Genomic DNA, 14,006 nt, shown 5'->3' with positions numbered 1-14,006 from the left:
TACACAAGTGATTCACTGATCTAATGTCACATCATTCTACTGCAGCATACTTCAATCACAGCAATGTATATTTTTGGGGCAGCATGATTACCTCAATCATCCATCTGTATCTAACAAATGGAAATGTTTTGTGAAATTTCTACTCAAATGACTTACCATTGTCATGGGTGAGGTAATCAGCCATTAAATTTCTGAGTGCCTGCTTGTGTGGTAACCCCAAACGATGTGGGAACACAACTGATGTGTCAATAACCATGCTGTGTATAAGCTGTGTATAAAGAAAGAATTTCATGAGAAAGGATAAAGCTTTTCTCTCTGGTTTAAAAAAACTTCAACATAAGCTGCTTTACAATTAGCAATATTTACCCATACCATCAACCTTATAAAATGGGAATTATTTTCATGTGGAGGTAAGTACATTGTCTCCAACATGGTCACGAAATTTGCATCAATCATTATCAAACTGGACAAATCAAAAATCATCAGTGTCCACTTTGCAATCAATGAATATCGATATTAATGGAGGGTACATGTGCTGAGGGACTGGGTGATAGTGGTTTAGACACTGGTCTTTCACATCTGGGACCTGGATTCCAATAGATACTAAGGTGAAGGGTCTGCAAGGCACCAATGTGAAATGACTTGCGAGTAGTTTCCCACATCTTTACCTTCTGTAAAGATTTAATTCCATTCTTCCAGTTTCTCCATCTCAGACATGAACTCTGACAATTCGATCTCCCCGACCAGAGCTTCTGAATTATCTTTATTCCTCAGCCGACATTTCCCCATTGCAATGGTCCTAATTCCCCTCCCATCCACTTTCCATCCACCTCCCCACCCCCGATCCTCAACCTCCATTCAACCAGTCTCTGCTAGATCATGTTTCATAACCTACATTATTCCATCAATAAGCATATCTACCTCTTCCTCTTTCCAGAGGCATTGTTCTTCTGCAACATGCTTTGTTCATGCTTCTATCCATCTTACTTATTTGCATGTACTTTGTTTCTTTAATGTCTTCAATGCTTCTGCCTATTGCCTGTCAGATAGCCTTTTATATTATAGAATCATAGAAGTTTACAACATGGAAACAGGCCCTTCGGCCCAACATGTCCATGTCGCCCAGTTTATACCACTAAGCTAGTCCCAGTTGCCTGCACTTGGCCCATATCCCTCTATACCCATCTTACCCATAACTGTCCAAATGCTTTTTAAAAGACAAAATTGTACCCGCCTCTACTACTGCCTCTGGCAGCTCGTTCCAGACACTCACCACCCTTTGAGTGAAAACATTGCCCCTCTGGACCCTTTTGTATCTCTTCCCCTCTCGCCTTAAATCTATGCCCCCTCGTTATAGACTCCCCTGCCTTTGGGAAAAGATTTTGACTATCTAACTTATCTATGCCCCTCATTATTTTATAGACTTCTACAAGATCACCCCTTAACCTCCTACTCTCCAGGAAAAAAGTCTCAGTCTATCCAACCTCTCCCTATAAGTCAAACCATCAAGTCCCGGTAGCATCCTAGTAAATCTTTTCTGCACTCTTTCTAGCAATTTCTGCACTCTTTCTAGCAATCTCCTGCTTTTCACTAAAACAAGTTATTCAACCTATTAACGACAGCTGTGCGGAGAGTGCCTCCTCCATTTTTTAAAATAATTCTATTAAAAGGCTTTCCCATCTTTCAATCTATAGTGCTAAAGGGCCCTCCCCAGAAGATCAACCTGTATTTTCTCTTCACAGATGCTGTCTGACCTGTTTTGGAGCAGTTTCAATCGTGTTCATAATGACTATAGCAAACTCACTCCGAATTCCACATCACTTGCTAACCTCACTCAGAGGCTGATGCAAGAGCTGGTGTAACTGTCACACCAACAGTAGGGATCTAGGCCCAAGGTACAGTGAGGGAGTTTTGTTCTGTATTAGCTGTGCTCTCTGACCTGGCGATGCTTGAAGGGTGCGTGTAAAGTATTCCGATCCCAGCAATAACATACCTTCAAACACACAAAATGTGTCAAGGTACAGATAACATATCCACAAAAAGATTGACATGTGAATACCATTAAGTATCCTCTGATCCTCAAAAATATTTAAGTAAAAAGTAAGCTGAACAAGGTAACTTTCCAGTCGATAACCTAACAAAACCTGGTTCCTTTTTCAAATAAACTAAAAACTAACGTTAAGCAACAACACAGATTCCAGACATCAAGCTCTCTCATAGTATGTCTGCTTTTACTGAACGTTAAATGCAGTCATTTTCTTCTACCAAGGCATCACCAGACTGATTCCTGGGATGGCAGGACTGACGTATGAGGAGAGATTGGGTCGGGTAGGCCTACATTCCCCAGAGTTCAGAAGAATGAGAGCTGATCTCATCGAAACATAAAATTCTAACAGAACTAGACAGACTAGATGCAGGGAGGATGTTCCCGATGGCTGGGGAGTCCAGAACCAGGGGTCTCAGTCTCAGGATATGGGGTATGCCATTTAGAACAGAGATAAGGAGAAATTTCTTCACTCAGAGGGTGGTGAACCTGTGGAATTCTCTACCACAGAAGGCAGTGGAGGCCAAGTCATTAGATGTATTCAAGAAGGAGATAGATATATTTCTTAATGCTAAAGGGATCAAGGGATATGGGGAAAAAAAGCAGGAACAGGGTACTGAGTTAGACGATCAGCCATGATCATTTTGAATGGCGGAGCAGACCCAAAGGGCCTACTTTTGCTCCTATTTTCTATGTTTCTATGATTCTATGATAAGATTTCATTTCATTAATCAAGGTAAGTGAGTCATGTAGACCAAGAGTTAACAAGCATTCAGTTCTAGCCAAAGTCCGTATATTGAATCTGATCATTATTTCCTGATCCTCAATTCTACAACAAAAGGCTTTTTTTTCCTTTCACCTCACTATTATTAGAAGTGACACTCTGGCAAAACCTCCTACTCCCAGGGATCTGATAACTCCTGTAATCCCCACCTTCATATTCAAATTGAAGCAGATTAACTAAATCTCAGATTACTAAATGCTTACTATTTATTACAGGTTAAATATGAAATTCTCTTGTAAATTTGTCTGTGACGTGCAATTTCTGATGGACCGGCACAAAACCCAGCTTTAATCAAGTTCATATATTGAATGATTTCAAACTGTCCATTCATTGAATTAATGAATTGATAAATTATGGAGAGACTGCACCTCGATGTGAACAAGGGCCAAAATTAGCTTTGTACTAATGGCTGCTTTTATATTGCCACTGGCAAAAAAAATTTGTGCAACAAGTCCCTACATGCAGTCAGTTACAAACTGAAAATTTTCCAGGATTGAATGGGAATACCAGATTAGAACAACCAATGCCTCCGACCAATAGCGATACCCAACATGTCAATGAATCTGCAAAATAATTTCCCATAACTGCAAAGACAAACTAGACACTTAAATTAAAACAGGACTAAATGAGTAGGCTATATAAAAAAAACTTTGCAAGTCCACCATGCCAGCAAAAACAAAGGGGCACAGAGACACCAAGAGCAATGTTCCATGGGCACTGCCCCTACCTGTTGCGCACAGAACTGACCTCAAGCTGTACTGAAAGTGCCAAATATATCTAAATGAAGTTGACCTACCAGCACAGTTGTACTGGTGTGTAGGGAGAAGGGACATGATGTCAGTTGTCAGCAGCACTTAAAGGACTGTTAGGTCACCCTTAAATGGGAACTGGCAGTAAATTTATAAGATGGCAGAAACAGGGTGAAAAGTCAGAACGACTCTGGGAGTGCTGTTACAGGAAGTGTTGAGGTGTGGATCTTTTTGTAGCAAGGGACATCCTCTAGTCAAGAGCAGGATGGGAGTTAACAAGTTAATGCTATCCTACCTGTGCACCAAACCTGGTAGCAAATGACTATGAAATTTGCTGGGTGGCCAAGGCAAATGTGTTCACACTTTATATAATTTAACAAGGTTGTTTTACAAGGCATTTTAAGCCTGGTGCGTCATCAGATGGAGAACACATAGCACTATGTCATCCTAGATTATGTGCTAAAGTCTCTGGAGAAGGGCTTGAACTCAACCTTCTGACTCAGAGGCTAGAATCCCACCACTGAGCCAAGACTGACACCTTGCTTTGAAATTGCAGCATTTCCCTTCACACATGATTGATATCAGACTACATAAATTCAGCAGCACTCAACAACTTGAGTTGGATTTGTTATTTTCTTGAAACAAGGACAATTAACCTTTTATTTAAAAAAGTGAAATATGTGCCTCAAACTTCTGGATTATAATAGAAACTGGGTGATCTTGTGTTAAGGAGCTCGCTCAGGAAGTTTTAATTTTAGCCATTATGAATAATGAGTAGGAATATCAATGCGGCATGTTCCGATCATCTTTTTAATATTCAATTTTAAATCCATTGTTATAAAAACTTCTAGGGAGTCACTTAAAAAAGGTATTGTGGGATTCAAAACCCCTATATCAAAAGATATTTGAAGGAAAGGGGTTAACTGTACCCTTTTTAAACAATGAGATTTGGAAACCAGTAGACACAGTAATGTGTTAACTGTGTTCTCGCAAATCCTTTTATTCCCTCACTGACGCTGATGGCATTGGAGAAGTCTGAGTTTCGGGATCAAGGACATTGTACTCCAGATAGATATCTAGATTATTAAATACATAATCTAGATGGATAATATTGAGCTTAAAGGGTTGTCAGGTTTTCAAAACACATGGGCGTTTGGAAGCATAAGCTTTTCAACGCAACATGGGTAATGTAAGAAAAGGCAACAAGGACATGTGTCAAAGGCTTCAGATCAGGAAGGCAGTGATAGGTGAGAAAAAAAGCAGGGGCCTCATTCCTATCTGGTAATCTGTTCATAAGAACTGGGATTTGTAAAACATCAGTGTTGCACCCAGCATATGGTATAAGGAATGTCTAAGCATAGAAATGTAAGAGCCTTTTACAACCCATTATGCAAACACATGAGGGTCAATTTTCGGATGGCCAAGCGGGTGCGTTCGTGGCGGGGGGCTCCTAAAATTGGGAATTCCCTGAACAGGTCTGGAGCCCGGCTCCAACCCGCCCACTTCTGGGTTCCCCAATGCTGCGAATTGGTGCGCGTGCAGCCCCCACATGGCGGGACCCCACCGGCAATCAAAGCCGGCGGGACCCCACCGGCAATCAAAGCCGGCGGGACCCCACCGGCAATCAAAGCCGGCGGGACCCCACCGGCAATCAAAGCCGGCGGGACCCCACCGGCAATCAAAGCCGGCGGGACCCCACCGGCAATCAAAGCCGGCGGGACCCCACCGGCAATCAAAGCCGGCGGGACCCCACCGGCAATCAAAGCCGGCGGGACCCCACCGGCAATCAAAGCCGGCGGGACCCCACCGGCAATCAAAGCCGGCGGGACCCCACCGGCAATCAAAGCCGGCGGGACCCCACCTAAGGTCATTATCTGGGTACTTGAGGTTGTTTACAGACCTCATTAGTTGGAGATTTTAGGAGCATTTGGGTTTTGGACTACCCAGAGCGTGTTTCCCATGCTGGGGAAACACTCAGTTTAAACAGACGTGTTGCAGCCAGTGGCAGCTGAAAATGTCCATTTAACAGGTGTGGGGTAAACCCTCATTCATTGCAGCAGGGCACTGTCACCTCAGACAAAGTTTTGCCTGCCACACCGTTGTCTCCACACTCCATTATTAAATCATACCCTAAACTCTGCTGTCCAAACACATTTACCTACTTTGTGGACCTCCTCACACTCAGTCAGGATGGGGGGGGTTCCATTGCTGCATTCATCAATCCATTGGAGGACGAGCAACATCACCAGCCTCGCCGTCCACCTCCGCCACGTGGAGCTACACAACACAGTGCTGCGCAACAGGCACCTGCACAAAGTAGTCGTGCAACGACACATACACCCACTGTAGGGTGACCCAATGGGTGGCACAAGCCAGTCAAGAATGGCCAAGACGTGGCAGTAGTGGTGACAATATAATATGTAGTGTGAGTTGATCAGAAATCAAATATAAGTAAAAACCATGACAAACCCTCAAACACCCTTGTGCATCCCTTTCATGCTCACAACACGTTTGCCTTATGCTTCCTACTACACATGATTCATGCCCTGTGGCTGCAGCACTGGTAGTGGCAGGTTGGGTGAGGCTGACCGTGAAAGAGATGCATGAGAGAGTGAGTATGAGATAGAACCATGAGATTGTATGAAGATTGGTGGTGGAATGATTACTGGCTAGGTGAGTAAGTGCAGGTAAGATGAGGATGAGCTTTGAGTGGGTATGAGGGGTGATGTGACACAGTAGTGTTGGCAGTGCAGAAGGAGATGTGGGTGGGGGCGGTGATGTGGCAGATGGAGTGTAGGGGAATGAGTAAGAGTACTCACTTCGGCTGACCTGGTTAGGTCATTGTAGCGCCTCCTGCAATGTATGCAGGTGCGTGATATGTTGTTGGTGGTGTGGGGACCTCCTCTGCTACCTCAAGTCAGGCCTTCGTGGTGGCAGAGGCAGGCTACTTCCTCCTGTCTGCCAGGGAGAAGATCTGTCCTCCTCCTCACCCCATCCAGTAGAACCTGGAGTGAGGCATTATTAAACCTGGGAGCAGCTTTCCCCCTGGGCTTCTCCATGCTATAATTTTGGCTCCTTTCTGCAGCAGTCAGTGGAGGACTGCCCCTTTAAATAGGGCTCCTCCAGCTGACAGCCTATGATGTGGGTGTGCAGTCCGCCCGCTGAGCAGCTTTCCAGCGTGAAACCCGGAAGCCAAGGTAAGTGGCTTCAATTTACTTATGATCATGTGGGGAACCCACCGATTTCACTGGGCGGGTTACCTACGTGCCCAGTCGACCCCCTGCTGGCAACCCGCCTCCCTCCTGATATCGGGCCCATGGTCTTTTCTACATCAAAGGGTCTCCAGTCACGATCAAAGCCTAAACGGTCAATCATTGAAGTATGTTAATGATTGAGGCATAGCAACATCGAGCGATTGGACAAAAAGAATGACCCTCCCCAATCCTGCGTGCTTCTAGTAAAAAAACTGAGAAGAGCAGGAAGGTGGGTGGGGTGGGGGGTTTGCGGGGGCTCTTCTCTTCACCACCCGGCAGTCACAAGGAACGCACACTGCAGTTGAACATCAAGAGGAGGACCTTGCGTTCTGAAGAGCTGATCGACCTTCAGGCCCGATGAGCAAAATCCTTGGATTAAAGGTTGTAGACGTATTAATGATTTGCCTGATTTGATGTGTATGAATCGTTAAGTCATTACATAACGCTGCGAATTATTAAGTGTATAACAGGATTTTATAAAGGAGTCATTTGTATGGTCTGATTTTGTTTCATGAACACTCGTATTAATGATATCACTAAATAATTACTTTTGATTAACGAAACTACAGTGAGTGAGGGTGACTTTCTTTGCTTGACTATTCGCCCAGTGTCCAAGAATCACATAAGGAATTCCCGACAGTAAGTATATGAATCAGTGACTTGGACAAGTGTTAATCATCTCATCACCTGTTCCTAAACAAGTGAAAGTAGTTTGTCAAATGATATTTCATGAAGTGGAGGCTATTTTAAAAAGGCCATTTATCAGATAGAAAAGGGTTAGCAACTGCCCCAGTGGTTGACTCCTTGATTTGGGCAAGGATTATGATAGTTACAGTAGATGCAAACAAACATAACTGGCACAGTTGTGTAAATGATTTCTGTTAAAGAAAATCAATCAAAAATAACAGTTTAGTGGATTCAAGCTCAGAGGCTTGTGATTTCCACACTAAGAAAGGCCATATAAAACTCAAAGCAAGCAGCTCAGGGGGCTAAGGGGTTAAACCATTAGGGGACTGTAAGATGTAGAAAGTCATTAAGATGCAGGTGATGCATGAGGGGCCAGGAAATGGAAGGCTTTAAATAGACAAAATAATGTGAAATGACGACTTTGCCCTCAGATAAAATTCTTAAACATTTTTGGAAACTGTGCTGGAACTTCAAGTTAATCTCATCTTGGATCCAGGATTATAGCAGATTGGATTAAAGAGAGATGAACAAACTTGCATTTATATCGCATCTTACACACCATAGGATGCCCCAAAGCACTTTACAGCCAATGATGTACTTTTGAAATGCAATCACTGTTGTAATACAGAACCAGACAGGCAGAAAGATGCTTCAAATCATAATCTAACTATTCACAAGCACGATTAAAGATCTGTATACCCCCAGTGAAAGGAAACTAGCTTAAGCACATTTCAGAAAGCTAAGATTCAGCAATAATGGGTCACAAAAACTGAAATTACTTAAAAGGGCATTGCAAACAAAACTTTAGTTCTTGGATTCACTGCAACTGAAAGACTCAAAATGTTGGCTCACCTTGAGTGCAAGTAAGTCTTTTTCCAAACTATGGCCAATCAAAATGGTGTCAGCACTGAACATCATCAGTAACGCTGCCTGAACTTCAGGGAGAGTTGTTTTTGCAGTCATCAAGTCCTCCCGAGTCACACCAGAAAACCTACAAATTGGAAGTTTAAAACTGATCAGACAGCCAAGAGTAACAGAAGGAAACTATAAAGAACCAGTCTTGTTAACTGAATGGAGCTGGCGTGTTTTTATTATTAGCAAGAGGTAATTTAAGTGCATTTCATGCAACGTGGCCCAGGAGAGGGTGGGGAAGAGAAGGGGCAGAAACAAGGGAAGCACAGGATAAGATGAACTTTCCTTTGCACATCACCAAAATTATACACCTAGTTTATATTTTTTAAATAATGGATTCATAATTTCATTGCACAACACTGAGGAAATTTCCCCATGGAATGGTGACTTTGCCAAAATGTAAATGTTAGAAAAATTTCAAAATACTTAAGTTTATTAAATTACATCAATATATTATTTTTATTCCTTTAGTTTTTGAAAACATGATTTTTATTTTCAGTCAACTCAATTCTTCAAGCATACCTTCAGGACCAGTGTTAGTATATTTTAAATTTTAAAACTCTCTACTGGTTGTATGTTTGGATATGTGTCTTTCCACCTATTAAACGCATTCATTTATACAAATGCGTATGAATTAAATACACAAATGATTGCTTACCTGGTGTTGTAATCAATCACTTCATTATCTGGTTTAACAAATACATCATAAACCACTTGAAGATTGGCACTGAGCACACTTACACGAGTCAGTCCCACACCTTGCCTAGTGTAACACTGGAATAGGAAAAATATATATATATTTTCAGCTTTTACATCTAGGAGACCAGAGCTCATACGTCATTTCTATTCAGGTTAGTCCAATCCCATCCTCACCCAACAAATGCAGGCATTACACCTTTCAGTAGATGGCGAGGAGTGCAAGCCTGGGCTGGTTTCCCCCTCCCCAGCTCAAGGGCACAGAGTCCAATGGTAGCACCCACCTGCCTGAAGCCAGGTCAGGAATGACTCTTGATCTGTTGGGCTCAGTATATTGCCTTTACCCACTGGCCCATTCGTGGATCTTTTGTAAAATTAAAGATTTGTCATCTCTAAAATTTACCAATATGGAGTTTGGTATTTATACCACCATGGGGTGATGTGCATGCACGTGTCTATATGCTTTCTCTAGCTAGTCAGGTGTCTTTCTGCAAATTGAAACCTTTGAATCAGCTACTGCGAGGTCTAGGAGAACAGCTGGTTACAATCCTGCTGCTTAGCTTTTGAATCAGCTCCAGGATTCGTGGACATAAACCCTGGCCAATGCTGGTGTGATACGGAGAGTGTTGCATTGTTAGAGGTGCTATCTTTTGGATGAGAAGTTAAACCATGATCTCATAGCATTTTCTTTGTGAACAGCAGGGAATTCTCAGTATTGTGGCCAACATTCATGTCGCAAACCAACGTCACCAACACAGATTAAACAGCCACTGATCTCATTGCTGTTCATGGGACCTTGCTGTGTGCAAGCTGGCTGCCATGTTTGCCTGGATAATAGTGACTGTACTTCAAAACTAATCTATTAGTTGTGAAGTGCTTTGGGATACCCTGAGGGTGTGATTAAGATGCTTTATATAAATATGTTTGTCCATTTTTTTGAAAGACTTCCATAGCAATTTTTTCTACAAATAATGACCTGAAGCTGCAACAGGAACCAAACCTGATACAGCAAAGTTATTAGAAACTTCCAATTTTAATTCAGGTCATAAGCTTTTTTTTTTGGGGGGGGGGGGTGGGGGGAGGAAGAAATTGGCCAAGATCAGTTTTCATAAAATGACAGCCTTCCTTCCATCTATATAATGTATGATCTGCACCTCAACCACATCTGGTTGAGTGAAGATGGTGGGTAAGGCTACATGTCCCATGCAGATACAACTCAGGTTGCTTTCGGATAAGGTGTAAAACCGAAGCCCCGTCTGCCCTCTCAGTTAGACACAAAAGATCGCATAGCACTATTCGAAGAGCAGGGGACTTCCAATACCTTGGTCAATATTTATCCTTCAAATCAACATCACAAACAGATTATCTGGTCATTATCCCATTCATGTTTGCAGGATCTTGCTATGCACAAATTGGCTGCCACGTTCGATAAGGTGCCACATAAAAGTTTACTGCACAAGATAAGAGCTCATGGTATTGGGGGTAATATACCAGCATGAATAGAGGATTGGCTAACTAACAGAAAACAAAGTCGGGATAAAAGGGTCATTTTCAAAATGGCAATCTGTAACTAGTGGGGTGTCGCAGGGCTCAGAGCTGGGGCCTCATCTATTTACAATATATATCAATGACTTGGATGAAGGAACAGAGTGTTTTGTGGCCAAATTTGCTGATGATATAAAGATAGGTGGAAAAGCAAGTTGTGATGAGGAAACAAAGTGTCTGCAAAGGGATATTGACAGGTTATGCAAATGGGCAAAAATTTGGCAGATGGAATATAATATGGGAAAATGTGAAGTCATCCATTTTGGGAGGAAAAATAAAAAAGCAAAATATTTGAATGGAGAAATTCTACAAAATGCTGCGGTAGAGGGATTTGGGTGTACTCTTACATGAAACACAAAGTCAACATACAGGTGCAGCAGGTAATCCGGAAGGCAAACGGAATATTAACCTTTATTTCTAGGGGGATGGAGTATAAAGGCAGGGAAGTCATGCTACAACTGTACAAGGTGTTGGTGAGACCACATCTGGAGTACTGCGTACAGTTCTGGTGCCCTTATTTAAGGAAGGACATACTTGCATTGGAGGCAGTTCAGAGAAGGTTCAGACTAGGTATGGAAGGGTTGTCTTATGAGGAAAGATTGATCAGATTGGGTCTATACTCATTGGAGTTTAGAAGAATGAGAGGCGATCTTATTGAAACATACAAGATTCTGAGGGGACTCGATAGGGTAGATGCTGAGAGGATGTTGCCCCTCAAAACTAGGGGGCATAAGGGGTCGCCCGTTTAAGATGGAAATGAGGAGGAATTTCTTCTCCCAGAGGATCATGAATCTTTGGAATTCTTTACCCCAAAAAGCTGTGGAGGCTGAGTCATTGAATACATTCAAGGCGGAGTTAGACAAATTTTTGATCAGCAAGGGAGTCAAAGGATACGGGGAAAAGGGAGAAAAGTGGAGTGGAGGTAAAAAGCAGATCAGCCATGATCTCATTGAATGGCGGAGCAAGCTCGAGGGGCCGAATGGCCTGCTCCTATCTCTAATGGTCTTATACGTTCCCCTACATTACAACATTGACTACACTTCAAAAGTACTTAATTGGCTGTGAAGCGCTTTGGGACGTCCTGAGGTTGTGAAAGGCACTATAGAAATGCAAGTTTTTTTCTTTCTTTAGCACAGCAACTGGGAAAAAAAAGTATGTTTCTGGAAGGAATCCTTAATAGGTGCTAAAAGATCACGATTTACCAGATCAGCAGAGACAAATTTAAACGTCTTTCATTCCTTCAAAGCTGAATCCCATATTCTAACTACAGGCTCTCATCAACTTTTGTTTTGCACCTCACCTGCCGTGTTTACAGCAATTGCAAGTACATGGTGTATGTTATATTTTTAAAAAGCATTCATATAGTGCCTTTAACGTACAAAAATGTCCCAAGGCATTTCACAAAAGGTGTAGAGTGAAAAAATAGACACGGAGCCAAAGATGATATTAGGAGGGGTGACCAAAAGCTTGGTCAAAAAGGTAGGTTTTAAGGAGCATCTTACAGGAAGAGGGGTAGAGGGGTTTAGGGAGGGAATTCCAAAAAGTGTGAGGCCTAGGCAGCTGAAGGCATGACTGCCAATAGAGGGGCGAAGGGAGTGGGGGAGAGATGCACAAGAGGCCAGAATCAGAGAAAGGGACGGGATGGTTGCAGTGATGAGAGGTTACAGAGATAGGGAGATGAGATAAATATTTTACATGAGACACTGGAAGGGACTAGGAGCCAGCATAGATCAACGAGGTCAGGGTGATGAACAGAGCTTGCTGAGTTAGGATTTGGAGAGCAGAGTTTTGGATGAATCCATGAGCAACAAAGGCATAGATGAGGGGCTCAGCAACAGATGGATGATGTTAGAGGTGGAAGTAGGCAGTCTTTGTGAAGAGGATATAGGGCTGGAAACTTAGCTCAGGGTCAAATATGACACCAAGGTTGCAAACAGACTGGTTTAGCCTGAGACAGTGGCTAGGGAGGTTTCTGGTTGGGGGGGGGGCAAAAACAGTTTTATCAATGTTTAAACATGAGAAATTGCAACTTATAAAAGGCTAGATGTCAAACAAGCAGTCTGACAGTACAGAGGCAGTGGAAGGGTTGGAGGTGGTGTAGAACCAGGCATCGGTGTACGTGTGGAAGCTGACCCTGTGTCTACGGATGACGTCGTCAAAGAGCAGCACGTCGTGAGGTGAGGCCGGGGAGGCAAGGATAGTTCCTTGGGGGACTCCAAAGACGACAGTGCTGGGGTGGGAAGAGAAACTATTGGTAGAACTACTCTAGCTGCAATTAGATAGGCAAGAGTGGAACAAAGTGAGGGTAGTCCAACAGACAGAGAAAGGAGGCGAGGAGTCAGGCGAGGATAATGTAATGGATCATGTCGAAAGCTGCAAAGACAAGGAAGAATGAGGCACTGTGGTCACAGTCAGAGAATGTCGTTCATGACGTTTTGATGCTCTGGGAGATGCAGATACCTGAAAGTAGTGACTCAAACATGGTGTTGTGGAAGAGATGGGCATGGATCTGGGAGGTGACAAGTTGAGGTCTAGATTAAAGAAAACATGAGTTTTCGATAAGTCACTTTTTAAAAAAAGAACAATTTTTACAATTTTTCCTTACCATTTCAGAGTTCACTGCATACACACCAGGATTTCCATCAAGGGGAATCAGTTTAAGGAAAGTCTTCACAAAACCTTCAAGGTTTTCTTTTCGATTGTAAACATGTAGCTACACAAAAGACACATAGCTGATAATTAACATGCATAAAGTTCTTTACACAAACAAAACACTCCATTATATATGGTGCCTTGCAAAACACACACTGAGAAACACAAATCAGATTAGATTGAATGATTGAAAGCTAACAGAAGTTCTGAAAGTACTCCAGCAACCCAGTTATCTCAGGAAGTGAGTTTGTGTTGATTCTCTGTTCATTCAACGTCAATGCATTAAAGCATTTGAATTAACAAACTTTTCTCTTTCTTCAATAGCAATGCACAAAAATGAAGGTAACAGCTCATGGCTCCGTGGTTAAAGGTGATGGGTGAACAGGGCGGTGAGAGTTAGGATACAGGCAGGAGTTTTGGATTAGTTCAAGTTTACAGAAGGTGGAACATGGGAGGCCGCCCAGGAGAGCATTGGAATAGTAGAGTCTGGAGGTACCAATAGCATTAATCAGGGTTTCAGCAGATGAGCTGAGGCGGGGCAGAGACGGGCGACGTTACAGAGGTGGAAGTAGGCGGTCTTAGTGATGGAGACAATTATGGGGTTGGAAGCTCAGCTCAGGGTCAAAAAGGACGCCAAAGTTGCAAACAGTCTGGTTCAGCCTCAGATAATGGCCAGGGAGAGG

General features: G+C 42.8%; 1 protein-coding gene across 1 annotated transcript in view; it reads right to left on the bottom strand.

Annotated features, from left to right (window-relative positions):
* LOC137320581 (RNA exonuclease 1 homolog) overlaps positions 1–14,006 on the bottom strand; it is a 32,376-nt gene that overhangs the window by 2,330 nt on the left and 16,040 nt on the right. Inside the window, exons 11-14 of the mRNA XM_067982264.1 lie at positions 13,277–13,384; positions 9,089–9,204; positions 8,371–8,509; positions 157–268 (exon numbers count right to left, since the gene is read on the bottom strand). Coding sequence (XP_067838365.1) covers positions 157–268; positions 8,371–8,509; positions 9,089–9,204; positions 13,277–13,384 — 475 coding nt within the window. The remainder of the gene's footprint in view (positions 1–156; positions 269–8,370; positions 8,510–9,088; positions 9,205–13,276; positions 13,385–14,006) is intronic.

The sequence above is a fragment of the Heptranchias perlo genome, chromosome 4 (genome assembly GCF_035084215.1).
Source record: "Heptranchias perlo isolate sHepPer1 chromosome 4, sHepPer1.hap1, whole genome shotgun sequence".
NCBI classification, from domain to species: domain Eukaryota; kingdom Metazoa; phylum Chordata; class Chondrichthyes; order Hexanchiformes; family Hexanchidae; genus Heptranchias; species Heptranchias perlo.
Note: the sequence above shows the minus strand (reverse complement) of the source record. Positions and strands in the feature narration are given on the sequence as shown.